The sequence below is a fragment of the Xylaria bambusicola genome, assembly GCF_022495145.1.
Source record: "Xylaria bambusicola strain CBS 139988 unplaced genomic scaffold F5B22scaffold_27, whole genome shotgun sequence".
Lineage (NCBI taxonomy): Eukaryota > Fungi > Ascomycota > Sordariomycetes > Xylariales > Xylariaceae > Xylaria > Xylaria bambusicola.
This window is the reverse complement of record NW_025953580.1, coordinates 146,379-160,212: the sequence shown is the minus strand read 5'-3', so window position 1 is coordinate 160,212 and position 13,834 is coordinate 146,379. Positions and strand designations below refer to the sequence as shown.

General features: G+C 49.6%; 5 protein-coding genes across 5 annotated transcripts; 3 read left to right on the top strand and 2 right to left on the bottom strand.

The window, feature by feature from the left end:
* The first annotated feature begins 3,309 nt into the window (after window positions 1–3,309).
* On the top strand, window positions 3,310–4,061 carry F5B22DRAFT_230328 (uncharacterized protein). Its single transcript, XM_047969852.1, has 3 exons — window positions 3,310–3,661; window positions 3,711–3,861; window positions 3,945–4,061. Exons 1-2 carry the CDS (start codon window positions 3,434–3,436, stop codon window positions 3,846–3,848), a joined length of 366 nt encoding a protein of 121 aa, XP_047829802.1. The 5' UTR covers window positions 3,310–3,433; the 3' UTR covers window positions 3,849–3,861; window positions 3,945–4,061.
* Window positions 3,939–4,916, top strand: F5B22DRAFT_230195 (uncharacterized protein). The gene is made up of 3 exons (XM_047969850.1): window positions 3,939–4,477; window positions 4,554–4,581; window positions 4,657–4,916. Exons 1-3 carry the CDS (start codon window positions 4,191–4,193, stop codon window positions 4,792–4,794), a joined length of 453 nt encoding a protein of 150 aa, XP_047829801.1. The 5' UTR covers window positions 3,939–4,190; the 3' UTR covers window positions 4,795–4,916.
* Window positions 4,917–5,596: 680 nt separating this feature from the next.
* F5B22DRAFT_230235 (vitamin H transporter 1/biotin symporter vht1) lies at window positions 5,597–7,822 on the bottom strand. The gene is made up of 4 exons (XM_047969851.1): window positions 7,565–7,822; window positions 7,192–7,477; window positions 6,474–7,065; window positions 5,597–6,412 (listed from the first exon to the last, which is right to left on the bottom strand). The coding sequence occupies exons 1-4, from the start codon at window positions 7,734–7,736 to the stop codon at window positions 5,828–5,830; spliced, it is 1,635 nt and encodes a 544-aa protein (XP_047829800.1). The 5' UTR covers window positions 7,737–7,822; the 3' UTR covers window positions 5,597–5,827.
* Window positions 7,823–8,168: 346 nt separating this feature from the next.
* Window positions 8,169–10,877, bottom strand: F5B22DRAFT_610701 (uncharacterized protein). Its single transcript, XM_047975230.1, has one exon. The coding sequence runs from the start codon at window positions 10,746–10,748 to the stop codon at window positions 8,829–8,831; it is 1,920 nt and encodes a 639-aa protein (XP_047829799.1). The 5' UTR covers window positions 10,749–10,877; the 3' UTR covers window positions 8,169–8,828.
* A 191-nt stretch (window positions 10,878–11,068) lies between these two features.
* F5B22DRAFT_610699 (ORMDL family-domain-containing protein) lies at window positions 11,069–12,642 on the top strand. Its single transcript, XM_047975229.1, has 3 exons — window positions 11,069–11,819; window positions 11,888–12,246; window positions 12,311–12,642. Exons 1-3 carry the CDS (start codon window positions 11,681–11,683, stop codon window positions 12,356–12,358), a joined length of 546 nt encoding a protein of 181 aa, XP_047829798.1. The 5' UTR covers window positions 11,069–11,680; the 3' UTR covers window positions 12,359–12,642.
* The last annotated feature ends 1,192 nt before the right edge of the window (window positions 12,643–13,834 follow it).

The window sequence follows — 13,834 nt, the reverse complement described above, 5'->3', positions numbered from 1 at the left end:
TTGGTTCAGGCTAATACAAACCAGCCATCTTTTACAATGGTTAGTCATATCCAGCCAGTGAAACATGTCGTCCGAGGTGCCTGGCGAGCCTGGTTGTGAGTGTGAATATTTTGTTGGTCGCGCGAGGATTCCAGATTCACTTGCTGGCCTACTCAAACGATATGCAGAGTACTTTTTTCCTGGTCCAAAAATCTCCTGCTGGCTACTTCTATGACCTCTAAGTTTTGAATGAGCCGAGATTTCGTTTCGGACCTTCTGCTTCCCTCTAGATGGCTTGTTAACGATAGGTTTGCAAACAATTTGGACGTTGCTTCTTGTTGGCTGCTGGGGTATCCGAGAAACTTCCGGGACGGTGATCCACTCATACGTCCGTTGTCGTAACCGCGTAAGATCCGGCTGACGGCAATGCTCTTCTAAGAAGCTTATATGAACCGGCAACTGGGGTTCACTTCGGTACCCTCAGAGATAAGTCTATGGGTTGGATGATCTCTGGTACATAGGATTGACACCACTACATGGGGTTAGATATGCATGAGACGCTTGATCCTAATCACTAATACAAACTTCTTAATAGCTGCATGAGTTTTCTTGAAACATCTCTTTTCAAAGGTTATTCGCATGTGCCTTAAAGACTCTCTGTGCCCCGTGAAATCGTACGATTATGAGTACATGATGAATAACTTTTAGGCGAGTTCTTGAAACCTCTCAATTCTCTCGTCCAGTCTTTGTTGAACCAGCCAGGGCAGCATTGCGTCTCAATGTCTTGAATTTGTGATGTTGTGTAATCACCATGTCTACCCAGCTGGAACTCATTAAGATGCGATTGGAAGATTAGACTAATGAACTAGTATAGGCAGATACCAAAACGCGAAAAGCTGAAGGGAGAAGAGACCCGCAAAACTAAAGGAGCTCGAGCGATTTCCGTCTAGGACCTAAGTATGTAGTAGTGTAGTGTAAAGACATGCATGAATGCGAGGGTTTCCCAGGGGAGCCTTGACTTGATCCATCAAAATCGCCCTAGAGTAGTCGATCAGAGTAAAAGTCCCTGATTTCCCCATTTGAGGCCTCGAGATGATTTAGTGCGCATTACTCATCAAATGATCCGTCGCGCTGCAAGGGAGACATAGCTAACTGACTCGGACATTGGCGAAAAGGATTACAGCAGCATTTTAGGGAACAGCCTAGAAAAAAAAATAGAAATAAAAAATTAAAGACAATCGGAATTTGAGAAAAATAATAAGACGGCAGTGGGAGTTCCGCTCATCGGAATAAGCTGACATACATACATACACTTAAGGTACGCTAACGAGATAGACGACCACGTGCGAGGGAAGCGGTGCGGTAGTATTCAGCGTTGTTTTTCAACGACCAACAATTCTCTCAGCTGACCATCGCAATGGAACAAGAAACTTGAGAGTATGTAGACAGAGGGCCTTGACTTGTGCCCTTTGATTTGCAGACTTCTATGCAAGGCCGCCAACAGAGACATGATTAATGATTAACGGGCTGTAACCAGCTTCTGGCAGGCCAACCATGTCTTTTCCGAATCGATACTTGGTGTCCCTTTGATGATGCGCGGGGTTTAGTGTAGCGTGCAGACGAGTGCGTGGCGTAACACAGGTCGTACATTTGCTACACTAGATTACGGCACATGGCCGACTCCTCCTGCATCTAGAAAGGTACAGTTGCAGCCTCTGGCTCTGTTGTTCCAGGGTTGGGAATCCAGAACCCGGTTTTCCTGGCGAGATTCCTACCAAGTATCTCAGCGCAAGCCATCCGCTAGCCTTTTTCAGGTGGACAGCTCGAGAGAGAAATACCGTACCTACCACCAACTGCATACTAGTAAAAGGCGGTAAACCTATCAGTAAACTTCGTGTCAACAGCCATGGTGAGATGAGATGAGCACCGAGCGCGAGGGATCAGGGAAGATTAGGTAAGTTGAAAAACCAAACAAACAGGGCATTCCCGGTGGTTGTGGCGGCTCTGATACCTAGTCAAGACACAAGCCGAAATCGCTGCATCAAACAACCTACAGTATCTGCTCGGCATGCCTGTATCTATCTGACTACCTATTAGATTTGTTGAGAAGGCCTCTCTTACCATGTAGTCTTTCGATAGCCTCCCAGCCGTGCAGGAGCAGACGTGCCGTAGGTGCCGAGACCTGAAGCTGAACAGAGGTCGATCCATGATGATGGGCTACGGCCCAATACGTCACGGGTTCTCGGTTGGTGTAGTCCCTCGATTTGGTATCGAGTGGAAGCGGAGGGATCTCGACGATCACCTCACTTCTGCATTGGGGCGTTTGTGCAGACATGCAGCCCTCCCAACATCTCAACCCCGGGCGTATCGATGGCCACTTCAGATAGGCTGGGCTGTGTTGTACGTACAAACCTACTGCATGCATGGACTACTTGCATATATATATATACACGTACATCAAGTGCGGTGGATGGTGGATGGTGTGTGCGAAGGTGTGTGCACCTGTGTGCTATAGTGTCGTTGGAGTTTCTCCATGTTTTTCTACAGGCCCGGTACTGTAAGGTCCATGCCATGTAGGTAGGGGGTTCGCTTCGGTTCCGTTCCTGGTAGACGAACGACAGCCAGCACCTGTGCTGCTCTCATCACCACCCGTTTGAACCACCCGTTTGGATGGTTTCATGGTGGGGTGATGGGGACAAGCCGCGAGCGTTTTTCAGTGTCTGAACGTTGGCTTTGCATGCCATGCTCCGCATACGTATATGTAGGACTGACTACGTATCCACCCACTTACCTACCTCCTAGTACCTGGTAGTAGTAGGAGCAGTAGGAACAGTCGTCGTACCGGTATCGTAGTGATAGTGGGAGGAGATGTTTACGCACAGACTGACGAATGCTACGTACATGCAGCTCGCAGCACAGGAACGGGGGCCATCGTGGGTTGAGCAACGTGCTGCTGTGAAGACGTATAGTACAGTACCGGGAGGTAGGCTAGTCTGCATTAGATTAGATGATTAGGGATGAATACGATCATACCTACTACTACTTGTTACAGTACGTAGACACGCAGATAGATAGATAGATAAACGAAAGCAAGACAGGGTAGATACTGGATGGCTTCGAATGGGCAGGTCGGAATGAGGGGGGATTTTCTTGACGATTGGCGATTGGCGATTGGCCGCACCAGGACCGGACCAGCCGAATCTCATTGGCCACTATTACCACTATTAACACTATTCACCACAGACGCCAATGAGCAACGACTCTCGCTTCTGTAGAGGGCCTGAAAATAGTCCCTTGCAGCTTGCATCAGCCATCAGCCATCGCTATCATCGCCATCATCACCACCATCATCATCATACTATCGTACTGACTTGGTCCGTCTGTCTGTCTGTACATGTGTATGACTACTGGGAATTAGTGGTAAAATCCCTAATGATGGGACGGATGAACGAGGATGACTGATGTCGTTCGTGCCCCGCGCGTGCGCTCGCCTCTGCGCACGAGAGAGCACGGGACTTTGTTTGCCCTCTCATCCCTCTTCCCTTTACTGTTTACTTTACATACAGGTCCTACAGGCTCCCTACGGGCTTCCGAGGTCTACCTCCATTACACGCTTGCTGTAGAATCCTTATTCTCGGTAGTTGTTCGATTTTATTCTATATTTCCCCCAAGTCATATAACTGTTAGTACCTGCGTACTCAAGTAGCCAGCCGACTTATATTATTCTAAAGTGGCGGCCATATGCCATGCCACCAGCAAGCAGCCCGACTGTTGTAACTGTTCTGGGCCCGCTCACTGAAACCGTCGCCCTTGTACTTTTTGATTCGGGCCCCATGTTCCAATTGCAAGCCAAGGTGCTACTCTACTAGGCATCTGACTAGGGTAATATCACCAACACGCTCGGCTTCCCGTTCCTTGACAAAGAGCCTCCTCTCACCCATTATCCGGCTATTAATACCGTCTAGAACCAGCTTGCAATGTCTGCAACTTGAGACCTTAGTCTTTATCCCCCCCTTCCTCCCTTCCCCCTTTCCATTCCAATTCGAAGCTTGCATTACGAATTAGCCCCCTCCCCCGGCAATCTCCTCGTACCAGTAGCCTATCCACCCTAAACCAACAACTCACCCTACCCACTCATCAATTGCTTACATACTCTCCCTGCTCACCTCACATAACTATAAGCAACAGTTGGCTGGCGAGTTGTTATAAAGATGCTGCAATCTTCTCAACCCCCCGTGATTCCTGCTACGGTACCCACCTCGACTTCCACCTTGACAACCGGCAACCCTATATCCAGCCCGGCACTACCACGAAAGATGCCGTTAACCAGCGGTTGGAGTTTGCATGTCACCGTCTACATTGCTCCCGACAATGTGGATCGTTTCTTGGCCGCCTTCAAACCCGTATTCAACAAGGTCGTAGCCGAGCCCGAGTGCCTCTTCTTTGAGATGTATCAGAGCCCACAAGAGCCCGGGAAGCTCAGTTGGGTGGAAAACTGGTTAGTCTTCCCACAGATGGAATGCCAAAAACCCGGCATTCTGAACTTCCAAAGACAAGGCTAACTGGCTTTCAAGGTCAAAATCCCCAGAGTGGTTTCTCGAGGTGTGTAGAAGATGGTACCATCGGTGAATATGAACGATGTTGTTGGTCACTAACTGCATTGCTCGCGCGGCCCAGAACCAAGTTACCAAGGACTACTACAAAGAATACTTCGCCATCACAGAGGCCATGTTCACCAAACCGCGAGAGTTCCAGTTCCTCGAGAGGGTTGGACCCGATTATTTTATGGTAAAGGACAGGCAATTCACGCAATAGCCGAGAAGAAACCTAGACAAAAAGAAAAAGCACCACTACCACCATCGCTACCACCACCAACAACAACAAGAGAACGGAGACCCACCTTTATTTCTGGCATGCCATGGAGTTGAGGATGAGATCTAGGAATATTTTCTTTGCGTGTGTTACGAGAACGGAATGACTTCACAATGTCCGGCGTTTCTGGTCAAGGGGGTCATGCATCGATACCGAAATCACAGCTTTGTGGTGGTTTGTGGCGAGGCTAAAACTTGTACACAGAGAATGGACAGCCGGGCTGCATGATCAATCCAATGAATGATGACGATAACCTGTTCTCAGCCACATATCTTCGGTTCTCACTTTGGTTTGCTACCAACGCGTAGTGACCTCGAAATTTATTTATATGAATATGTATAATATGTTTCTCGATGGAAACGTGTGTGAACGCCCACGAGACGAGCTCCCGGACGATAGCGCAGAAGGCATTGTCGCCGGTCCCGTCTCGGCTGATAACACGCCGTCCCAGGCGATGGCGCAACGGCACTTTCGCCGGCGAGAAGAGGTTTCCTTTCGTCGCAACAAAAGACATATCTCGAACAGACAGCGTATCCTAACAACTGATGGGGGTATCATACCGTAACGCCAATACGACTCTAGAGCGAAGGAAAGAAAGGATGACGTAAAACCATGATCCAAAGCAATGAAAGAAAATATAGGAAGAAAGTCGGAGTCGGAGATGGGAATGAACTACTACTGATAGCGCCAAGGCATTATCACGTTCACTCGTTCTCACCCAAGACCCACGCACATCGACCCTTAGCGATGGCGTGGTAGCACTTTCGCCGAAAAGCTAACCCCTCGTGATGCGCGTAAAAAAAAAGCCGCCAGCTGCCTGCATTGAGAATGAGAAGACGAAGACCGAGTAGCCCAAAAATGGTGACAAGAATTGTTGTCGACAGGTTGAGCTGTCCGATGGGGGTTTGTTGATAACATGCCAAGGCTATTGTTGAAAATGCTTGGGTGATATGGGTCCGTCACTAGGCAGAGAGGCCTAGGATCTCTGGCTCCACCATGTCCGACCGAACCCGCGTTGTTTAAGCTCGCGGCGGGCTGCACCATCTTGGAACGAAGCGGACTCGCCATCTGTAGAATTTCCGTTCTCGGTGGATGCCTTGCTAGGTTTGTTGCCCACGATCTGAAGGGCAATGAACATGACAAAACTGCTGATGATACTAACGGCGAGGATGGCGACCATGACTAAATTGCTATTTCGGTATTGGCGTGGCCCCGGCGCGGCATCTTCTGGCCAGCCAGTGTATAGGGCATATGTCGTGGTAATACTGCCTAGATTACCAAGACCTGAAACAAGAGCTGAGGCGGCAGCTACACCGACCTCGCCGTGTCGGCGCTGAAAGATCTCGTTCGTCCAGGTCATACATATAGGCACGGTTGGGCCTAATCCGAACCCGATTAGTAAAAGCCCACCGTAACGTGCCCACGGGTTCGTGGTTGGGGCAAATGTGACTGTTAACAGCCCTGCAATCTGGATGCTCGTAGCAGCCGAGAAGAAGAATGGGCGTAGCCGATGAAAGCGGTCGGAAATGGGCGTCACGAGGAGAATAGCAATCAAGTCCATCTATGAAAATTATATCAGTAAACCGTAGGGGTAGATAGTGTGGGGTTTGATGCTAACTTACGATCCAGATGGGTGCAAACAGTAGACTAAGTTGTACCCCAGTGAACTTGGGATTGATCCCTTTGATGATAACTGTTCCGTAAAGCTGGGTTCCAATGCCGACGCCGACAACGCCGAAATACATTAGCGTTAGCGGCCATAAACGCCAGTCGATCAAGATACCAAATAGGTCTTTGAGGGTCCAAGGCCGTGGGTGGTAGACGCGCTTGAGGTCTTCGTAGTGGATGAGCGCATCTTCACCAGTGAGGGCCTCGGGTGTTGCAGGAAGCCACTTGGCGATTCCGGTGCTGGTGCGTGGCTGTCCAGGGGGTAGCGGTCGGTCTGGCAACCACCACAGGAGAGAAATGCCTACGACGATGGCCACTAACCCGTAGATAAGGAACATCCATTGGAAGCCATAAAGCCCACCTCGGCCATCAATGAGTTGGAAACCAGCGGACACCAACCCAACTACAGCTGCTGAAACCTGGGCCGCCGTGAAATATTGGCCGATGCGCTTGCCCGTTCGTGAGGGGGGATAAAACAAGGTCAAGTAGTAGGCCATGCCTGGCCACATGCCCGCGATCACAACCCCAAGCAGGAACCGTAGAAACCTTCAGTCATGGCTATTAGTCTAACTTTTCTTTTTCTTTTTCATATCCGCCGGAGCTAATCTCAGCGACGATAGAAGACGCAGCAGCGACTATCTAGAAAGAAGATAAAAAAAAAAAAAAACTCACTTCAAGCTCCACGCATCCCGTACGGCAGTGAAAGAGGCACCAATGACACCGACGGCGAACACTATGCGGGCCATCCATGCGCGAGGACTCAACTTGCTCATGACGAGGTTCGAGGGGAAGTCGAAGATGACATAGGAGACATAAAAGAGAGCCAAGGCCGTAGAGATATCTTTAGGCGACAGGCGCAGCACGGTAACAAGGTCATGACCGACATCTGCATTCATCGTCTGTGCCAGGCCAATATTGGAGCGGATGGCGGAGCAAAGAAAGTACAGGGTCCAGAAGGCTGTCGGCCATCAGTGAGGGGATTCAGTGAGGGGATTCAGAACGAGAGAATGCGGCTGGTTATGTTGAGCCGATGGGGGGTACACACCGGGGATAATGCGCAAGTCGAGTTTCCTGTAGACCTTTTCGACACGCTCGACATCGTACTCGGGAGCCCGTGGCGGGAGGCCTGCTTCTTGACGCGTAGTAGCATCGTAGGATGCAGAGGAGTCCCTGGGCTGTAGGGCTTTGGTGAGCCCCTCAGCTGTGGCGTCGGCCATACTTGGACCGCTCAAGCAATGGAGGAGCGTGCTAGCAGTCCTTTTTGACACGACGCGGACGCTGGCGGGCGTGTATGTATGCCTGGGATATGTCGATTACTTGAAAGAGCGACGGCTGCCGTAAGCACGCATGCGGGCTAGGAGAATATCGAGATCAGGGTTCTTGTATACTGTTACAATATAATTAATTTTTGTCCCCGCGGGAGGACAAAAGTGGGAAAGCTAAGACGCAGAGGCGAGGCCGTGATAGCGCCATTTCCCCTGCGGGCCCGGTTCGCAGCCCGTAGAGAGCCGCAGTGCCACCAAGTAGGTATCTGCCTGCTTCCTTGCCTCATACTTTTTCATACTTGGCTATCTGCATCGTTCCTTGGAACAAATCTTGTGTCTACCTGGATTTATGTCTAGATCTATGTCTACTCGCAGCAGGTAGGCGCTTGTCTGTGCTGAGGACCACTTTTTCTTCTCCTTGGTATTGTATGTACCTACCTAGATATGTACCTAGGTACCTCTTAAGGGGGCCCTTGAGTGTGTAATATGTAGTTACCGCCAGGGTTTACATTGCTAGACTCTATATCAATCTTCGCAAGGCTTACTCGTAACGATTCAATAGACTGCAATCCGAGTTGGCATCAGGCCGCGCGTGTGGGCGGGCGAGATTAGCCTTTAAAACTTTCTACCTAGGTAGGTAGGTACCTTTCAATCCTATTTAATTAAACGAGCAGTAGATTTAGATAGGGTAGAACGCCTAACAGTCGAATATGTACAAGGTCATGGAATGGCCCATGGAGGAGCCACTACCAGCACTTACTAGGTAGCGTGTTGGGGTTTGCATGCCCCTGGGTGAAGCGACTGGCCGTTCAGCGTCTAGATTCATATACCTTTATACTTCTTTTCTTCTCATTAGACAAATGAGAGGAATGATGCAACTGTGAGCGACTGTGCTGAAGGCTGTGAGTCCGAGCGAATTGAGCCTCCTCATTAGTTCTAGAAGCTTGATAGTCTTCATCAACTGGACTAGTTTCGACCGTTCACATTTGTAGGTATGATATGTTGCTGCATTGGAGGTAGTAAGGCGTTTGGACGCAGGGTTATCTAGTACATGTTTGATCTGCCTCTGCCTCGACCCCGACCGCGGCCGTGAAACCCGCCGCGCCCGCGCCCATGTTGTTTACCGTGAGCAAAAGTTTGAGCTTGGTATGGCATGGTTCCCGAAGACGGGGGTGGAAACGATCTTCTTTGCTCACTTTCGACAAGAGGCGGAGGGGGGCCCGGGGGTAGAGGCGGTTGCCAATTATGACTGTTATCTCGTCCACGTGAATTGCCATTCGTAGCACCGATGTTACTAGCGATTTTGATTGCGCCCCGGGCCTGAGGTTTAGCAACGGGCGCATGAATGAGATCGTCTTCTGACTCGCTCGAAACAAAATATGTATGGTTCTTTCTAGTCGCCCGTCCACGAATATGGAACCCTTTCCTCGTAAGCTGCTCTAGATCAGCATCAGCCCAGGCTATTGCAACGTCATCGCACTCTGGGTCGACATAAAGATCTCGAATCTCTTTGGACCATGTTGTATGACCAGTTGCTTTGCCGCCATTATTGGCAAGCGAGCATTCAGAGCCGTAATGATTTTCACCACCACATACATAGCAGAACGCCGGGATGTTCTTCACTCTTTTGATATTGGCATCTGAAGGTCTGAAGCTTGTCCAGATCTCTAAACAGTCCTGATCATAGTGGTCCGCGTTACAGAACGCACACCCGCCTAGCTCATCGGTGGCTAAAGCGAGTTTCTCTTGGCATTCATCGACGCCGTGTCCAACTTGATGACATTTGTCGCATCTGCGCCGTGTCGGACAGCCAAAGGTGTTATGGCCTCCCCGATTGCAGAATCGGCAGCTTGGCTCGGCATGGTCCTGGATGGTGTGCCTGGATCCCGTGCTTGATGAACGGTGCTGAGCCGAATCATCGGTATTTGAAATGTGCTGGAACTGGCGGGTGGGGTCTTCGTCACGGTTAGACGGCACTGAGTCCATCGTATCAACAATTTCAACTGTATGCTTTGCACTGCTGATCTGCCGCGCGTCCGCTAGCATGGCTTCAATCTTGTTCTTATCAAGAGAAGTCATGAAGTTTTGGGCGGCCAGTCGCACGGCAATGATTTGTTTCTTTGTGCCCTGTAGGTACCCCATCCTCTTGGTGAAATATAGTGACCACCCCGATCGCACCACTTTGTGAGTCACTACTTTGTCATTTGCTTGTATTAACTTAGCAACCCAGCTCTTCAGAAGCAAAGTCCAAAAACCTTCATCTTCAAGATTGCTGTTGGGTGTGGAAACCTGTGGGGAGTCAAGTGGGAAATTCCATGTGGCGTTGCTCGCCTCAAATGAGGTTACGCGATCGCGTGATCGAACACGTTTCTTCTCCTTTATAGTCTGCTGGTCCTGGTCCTGGTCTGGTATTGTAACTGCAGTGGGCGAGGTCCGAAGAGAAGAGATCGCAGGCTTGGTAGCAAACGTTGTTCGTGTTCCTAACGGAATACCATGATTCCAACCGGGGAGAGAAGGCGGTATGTGATTGCTGGGCACCAAAGATGTGTCTCTGTTTTCTTTTCCTCCCCCAGAGTTCTTGTCATTGCTGGCTTCTGAGATCCGACTTGAGTCTTGTTTTGACCCTAGGAGGGCAGGAGACGCCTCGGTTAAGACATTCAATGTGTTCGAAGGCTCCGGCCCGAGATGCGTTCCAGGGGGAAGCGCGGTGTTAAGTAGTGAAGCAACGTGAGAAGCCGATGGTGATTCCACTATTTCACCGTCGTCTAAGCTTTCCGAGTCGCTTCCACTGGCATCACCGTCATAAGCCAATCTTCGTTTCTTGAAGGCAAGCAATGACTCCTCGGGGCTGCCTTCGTCAGCCACAGGGCTGAGGCCTTTCAGCTCTTCACCATAGTCACGAGCGCGCTTCGACGGAGCTGGACTGTCTCTTGATGAGCCAACTGGCGCGGGGGGGTGGTCCATTAGGGTTCGCAACACGATGTGTATACCTGCAATTCATCAAGTTGATGCGCAGGCAACCTTAGGTAGGTATTGCGGCTCTTTCAAACCAGGTAACCTGGGCTAGTAGGGCCAAATGCAGGTGGCGATCCCCAAGACATGCACATATCCCACATCCACCTAAACGCGGCAAATAGATACTTACCTACCTAGGTACATGCATGTATCTTGGCACGGCAGGCATAACCTGGTTACCTACAATAGGTAGGTACCTGCCTATGTACATAGGTATAGGTACCGCCTGCCTGCTCGCAATGGACAGCTGCCAGCTGAAAGGCCTTGGCACCTCGGCCGGGACAGCTCCTTTCCATCCCGGCCTCAACCAGCAACCAATCTGTCTCCAGCCAAGTCATCAGTGCTATTCGCAGCATTCGTCATTGAACCAGATCTCCTCGTTCCGTCTACTTCTCTACCTTGTCCGCGGCGGTGCGCCCACGCACCCACGATACGTTCTTCCGGCCTTTTATTGCCCTTTCCACCTCGACGACCCGGCGATCCGTGACGGCACATGCTTTTCTGTGTCTCTGGTCTTTTGAAGTATCGCTAGCCGTGCGCTTTGCGTCGGTCTCGGCCAACTCGACGGCGTCTGCGCCCATCAAACATCACAGACCACGAAAAGTAGCAATATAGCGGTTCTCTGATAGTAGCTTCGCGGCTCGATTGCCTGTGGCTTAGCTTTTGTCTGCCCGCCCTATTGTTTCTCCCTTCTACCCACGAGATACAACGTCCCAAGGCCATTATATTCGTTCGTCGAGCCGCCTACTACTCTGCGCACCCCCTTCACGAATCTGATCAATACCGCCAAACTGTCTTCTCCAATTCTCATTCCCCGGACCGTCTCATACGACGTCGGTACCAATCCTCCTCGACGGGGCACCGCCTACCAAAATCCCAATATGGGTGACCAGAAGCCTGGTAGGAGGAGGAGATCTAGTAGTATTCTTCAGATCTACCAAGAGCCATTAGAGCCTTTAGAACAGTTGAGCGATCAATCTGCCCTTCCCAATCTCAATGCGAACTGGGTCAACGCCAAAGGTATGTGCTAAGCCACGTGTGAGAAGTGTTGCTGCAAGGCGGGTGTTAACGCGCATTGCTTCCAATAGGGGCGTGGACAATCCACATCGTTTTGATAGTCGCTCTTAAAATCCTCTGGGATGTCATTCCGGGTGTCTCACAAGAAACTTCTTGGACGCTGACCAACATATCTTATATGTTTGGCTCTTATATCATGTTTCACTGGGTTCGTGGCGTCCCATTTGACTTCAATAGCGGCGCCTACGATAACCTAAACATGTGGGAGCAAATTGATGACGGTGCGCAATATACACCGGCCAAGAAGTTTTTACTCAGCGTACCTATTGTTCTCTTCCTCCTCAGCACGCATTATACTCACTACGATCTCGCATACTTCACAATTAACTTTCTGGCTGTTCTGGGCGTGGTGATACCAAAATTACCCTTCGTGCGTTGTCCCAACCTTAACAATATTACTTTTCCACTAGTCAGAGTATCTAACTCGGTTGCAGAGCCACCGCATGAGAGTTGGTCTATTTTCGGGGGTACCTGACGACTGAAACCTAGTCGGGCTTGAAAGAATGAGGCTGCTCGGGTAATCAAGTTGGCTTGTGGATACGGTTAGTTATCGGCATTGCTTGGGGAAAATGAAGCTGTGTTATGTGTATACGATAACTTTTTTGACAAACTAGATATCAAAATCCGGGGCTGAGCATACTATAGGAATACATACAGCTTGGAAGAGAAAGCCCAGCAAGTCTTGATTATTTCTTTGCATAACTGGCGTCACACGAACTACAATTCAAGCTCGAGCATCGTACCTATGTCCTGCTATTAAGCTTCTGCTACGGGAGTTCTCATACCTAGTATTTTAGGTGTTGCCTGCTTGCATAACAAGATTTTCCAATAACTGGCACCATCTAGAAAGAGAGTTATGGATCGGCTTGCATACGCATTCAGTCTCGCCGTCGTCTGGTTTTGAGTGCAATCGCACCTTAGGTCTACTGGTAGATCCGAAGACTTGGATATTTGACACGAAAACTTGCTTCAAGATGGGCTGACAGTATATGGATTGAGGTATATGTCTTTAGCAGCCCCCTCTAACTCATTTCTCGTACACCCTCCCAGATTCAACTACTAACGACCCATCTCGCGAATTTTATAAGTCCCTTCAACTCAATCTACGCATCGAAGCGTCGTGTAAGATGAGGCTCAGCACGAGTCTTCTTGCAGCCCTGGGCCTTCTGGCCCAGGCATGGCAAGCCTACGCACAAGGCGATCCAGCTATTCCTGTTATTCCCACCCCTACTGCTAGTCTCACGATTCCTCTTACCACTATACTTTCCGGCATTCCTCCTGGTTCTCAAACAGCCACTTCAACTACTTCTCATACGACCACTCCAAGTTCAACCACTTCTCACACAACTACTACAAGTTCAACGACTTCGCATACAACCACTCCAAGTTCAACCACTTCCAGCACAACTACTACGGGTTCAACAACTTCGCATACAACCACTCCAAGTTCAACCACTTCTCACACAACTACTACAGGCTCAACCACTTCTCATACTACTACTCCAAGTTCAACTACTTCTAGCACAACTACTACAGGTTCAACAACTTCGCATACAACCACTACAAGTTCAACCACTTCTCATACAACCACTCCAAGTTCAACAACTTCGCATACAACCACTCCAAGTTCAACGACTTCTCATACTACTACTACAGGCTCAACCACTTCTCATACTACTACTCCAAGTTCAACTACTTCTCATTCAACCACTACAGGCTCAACTACTTCCCATACTACTACAGGTTCATCAACTACAAGTTCAACCACTTCTCATACTACCACTACAGGTTCAACTACTTCTCATACTACAAGTTCAACTACTTCTCATACAACTACAGGTTCATCAACTACAAGTTCAACCACTTCTCATTCAACCACTACAGGCTCAACTACTTCCCATACTACTACAGGTTCATCAACTACAAGTTCAACCACTTCTCATACTACCACTACAGGT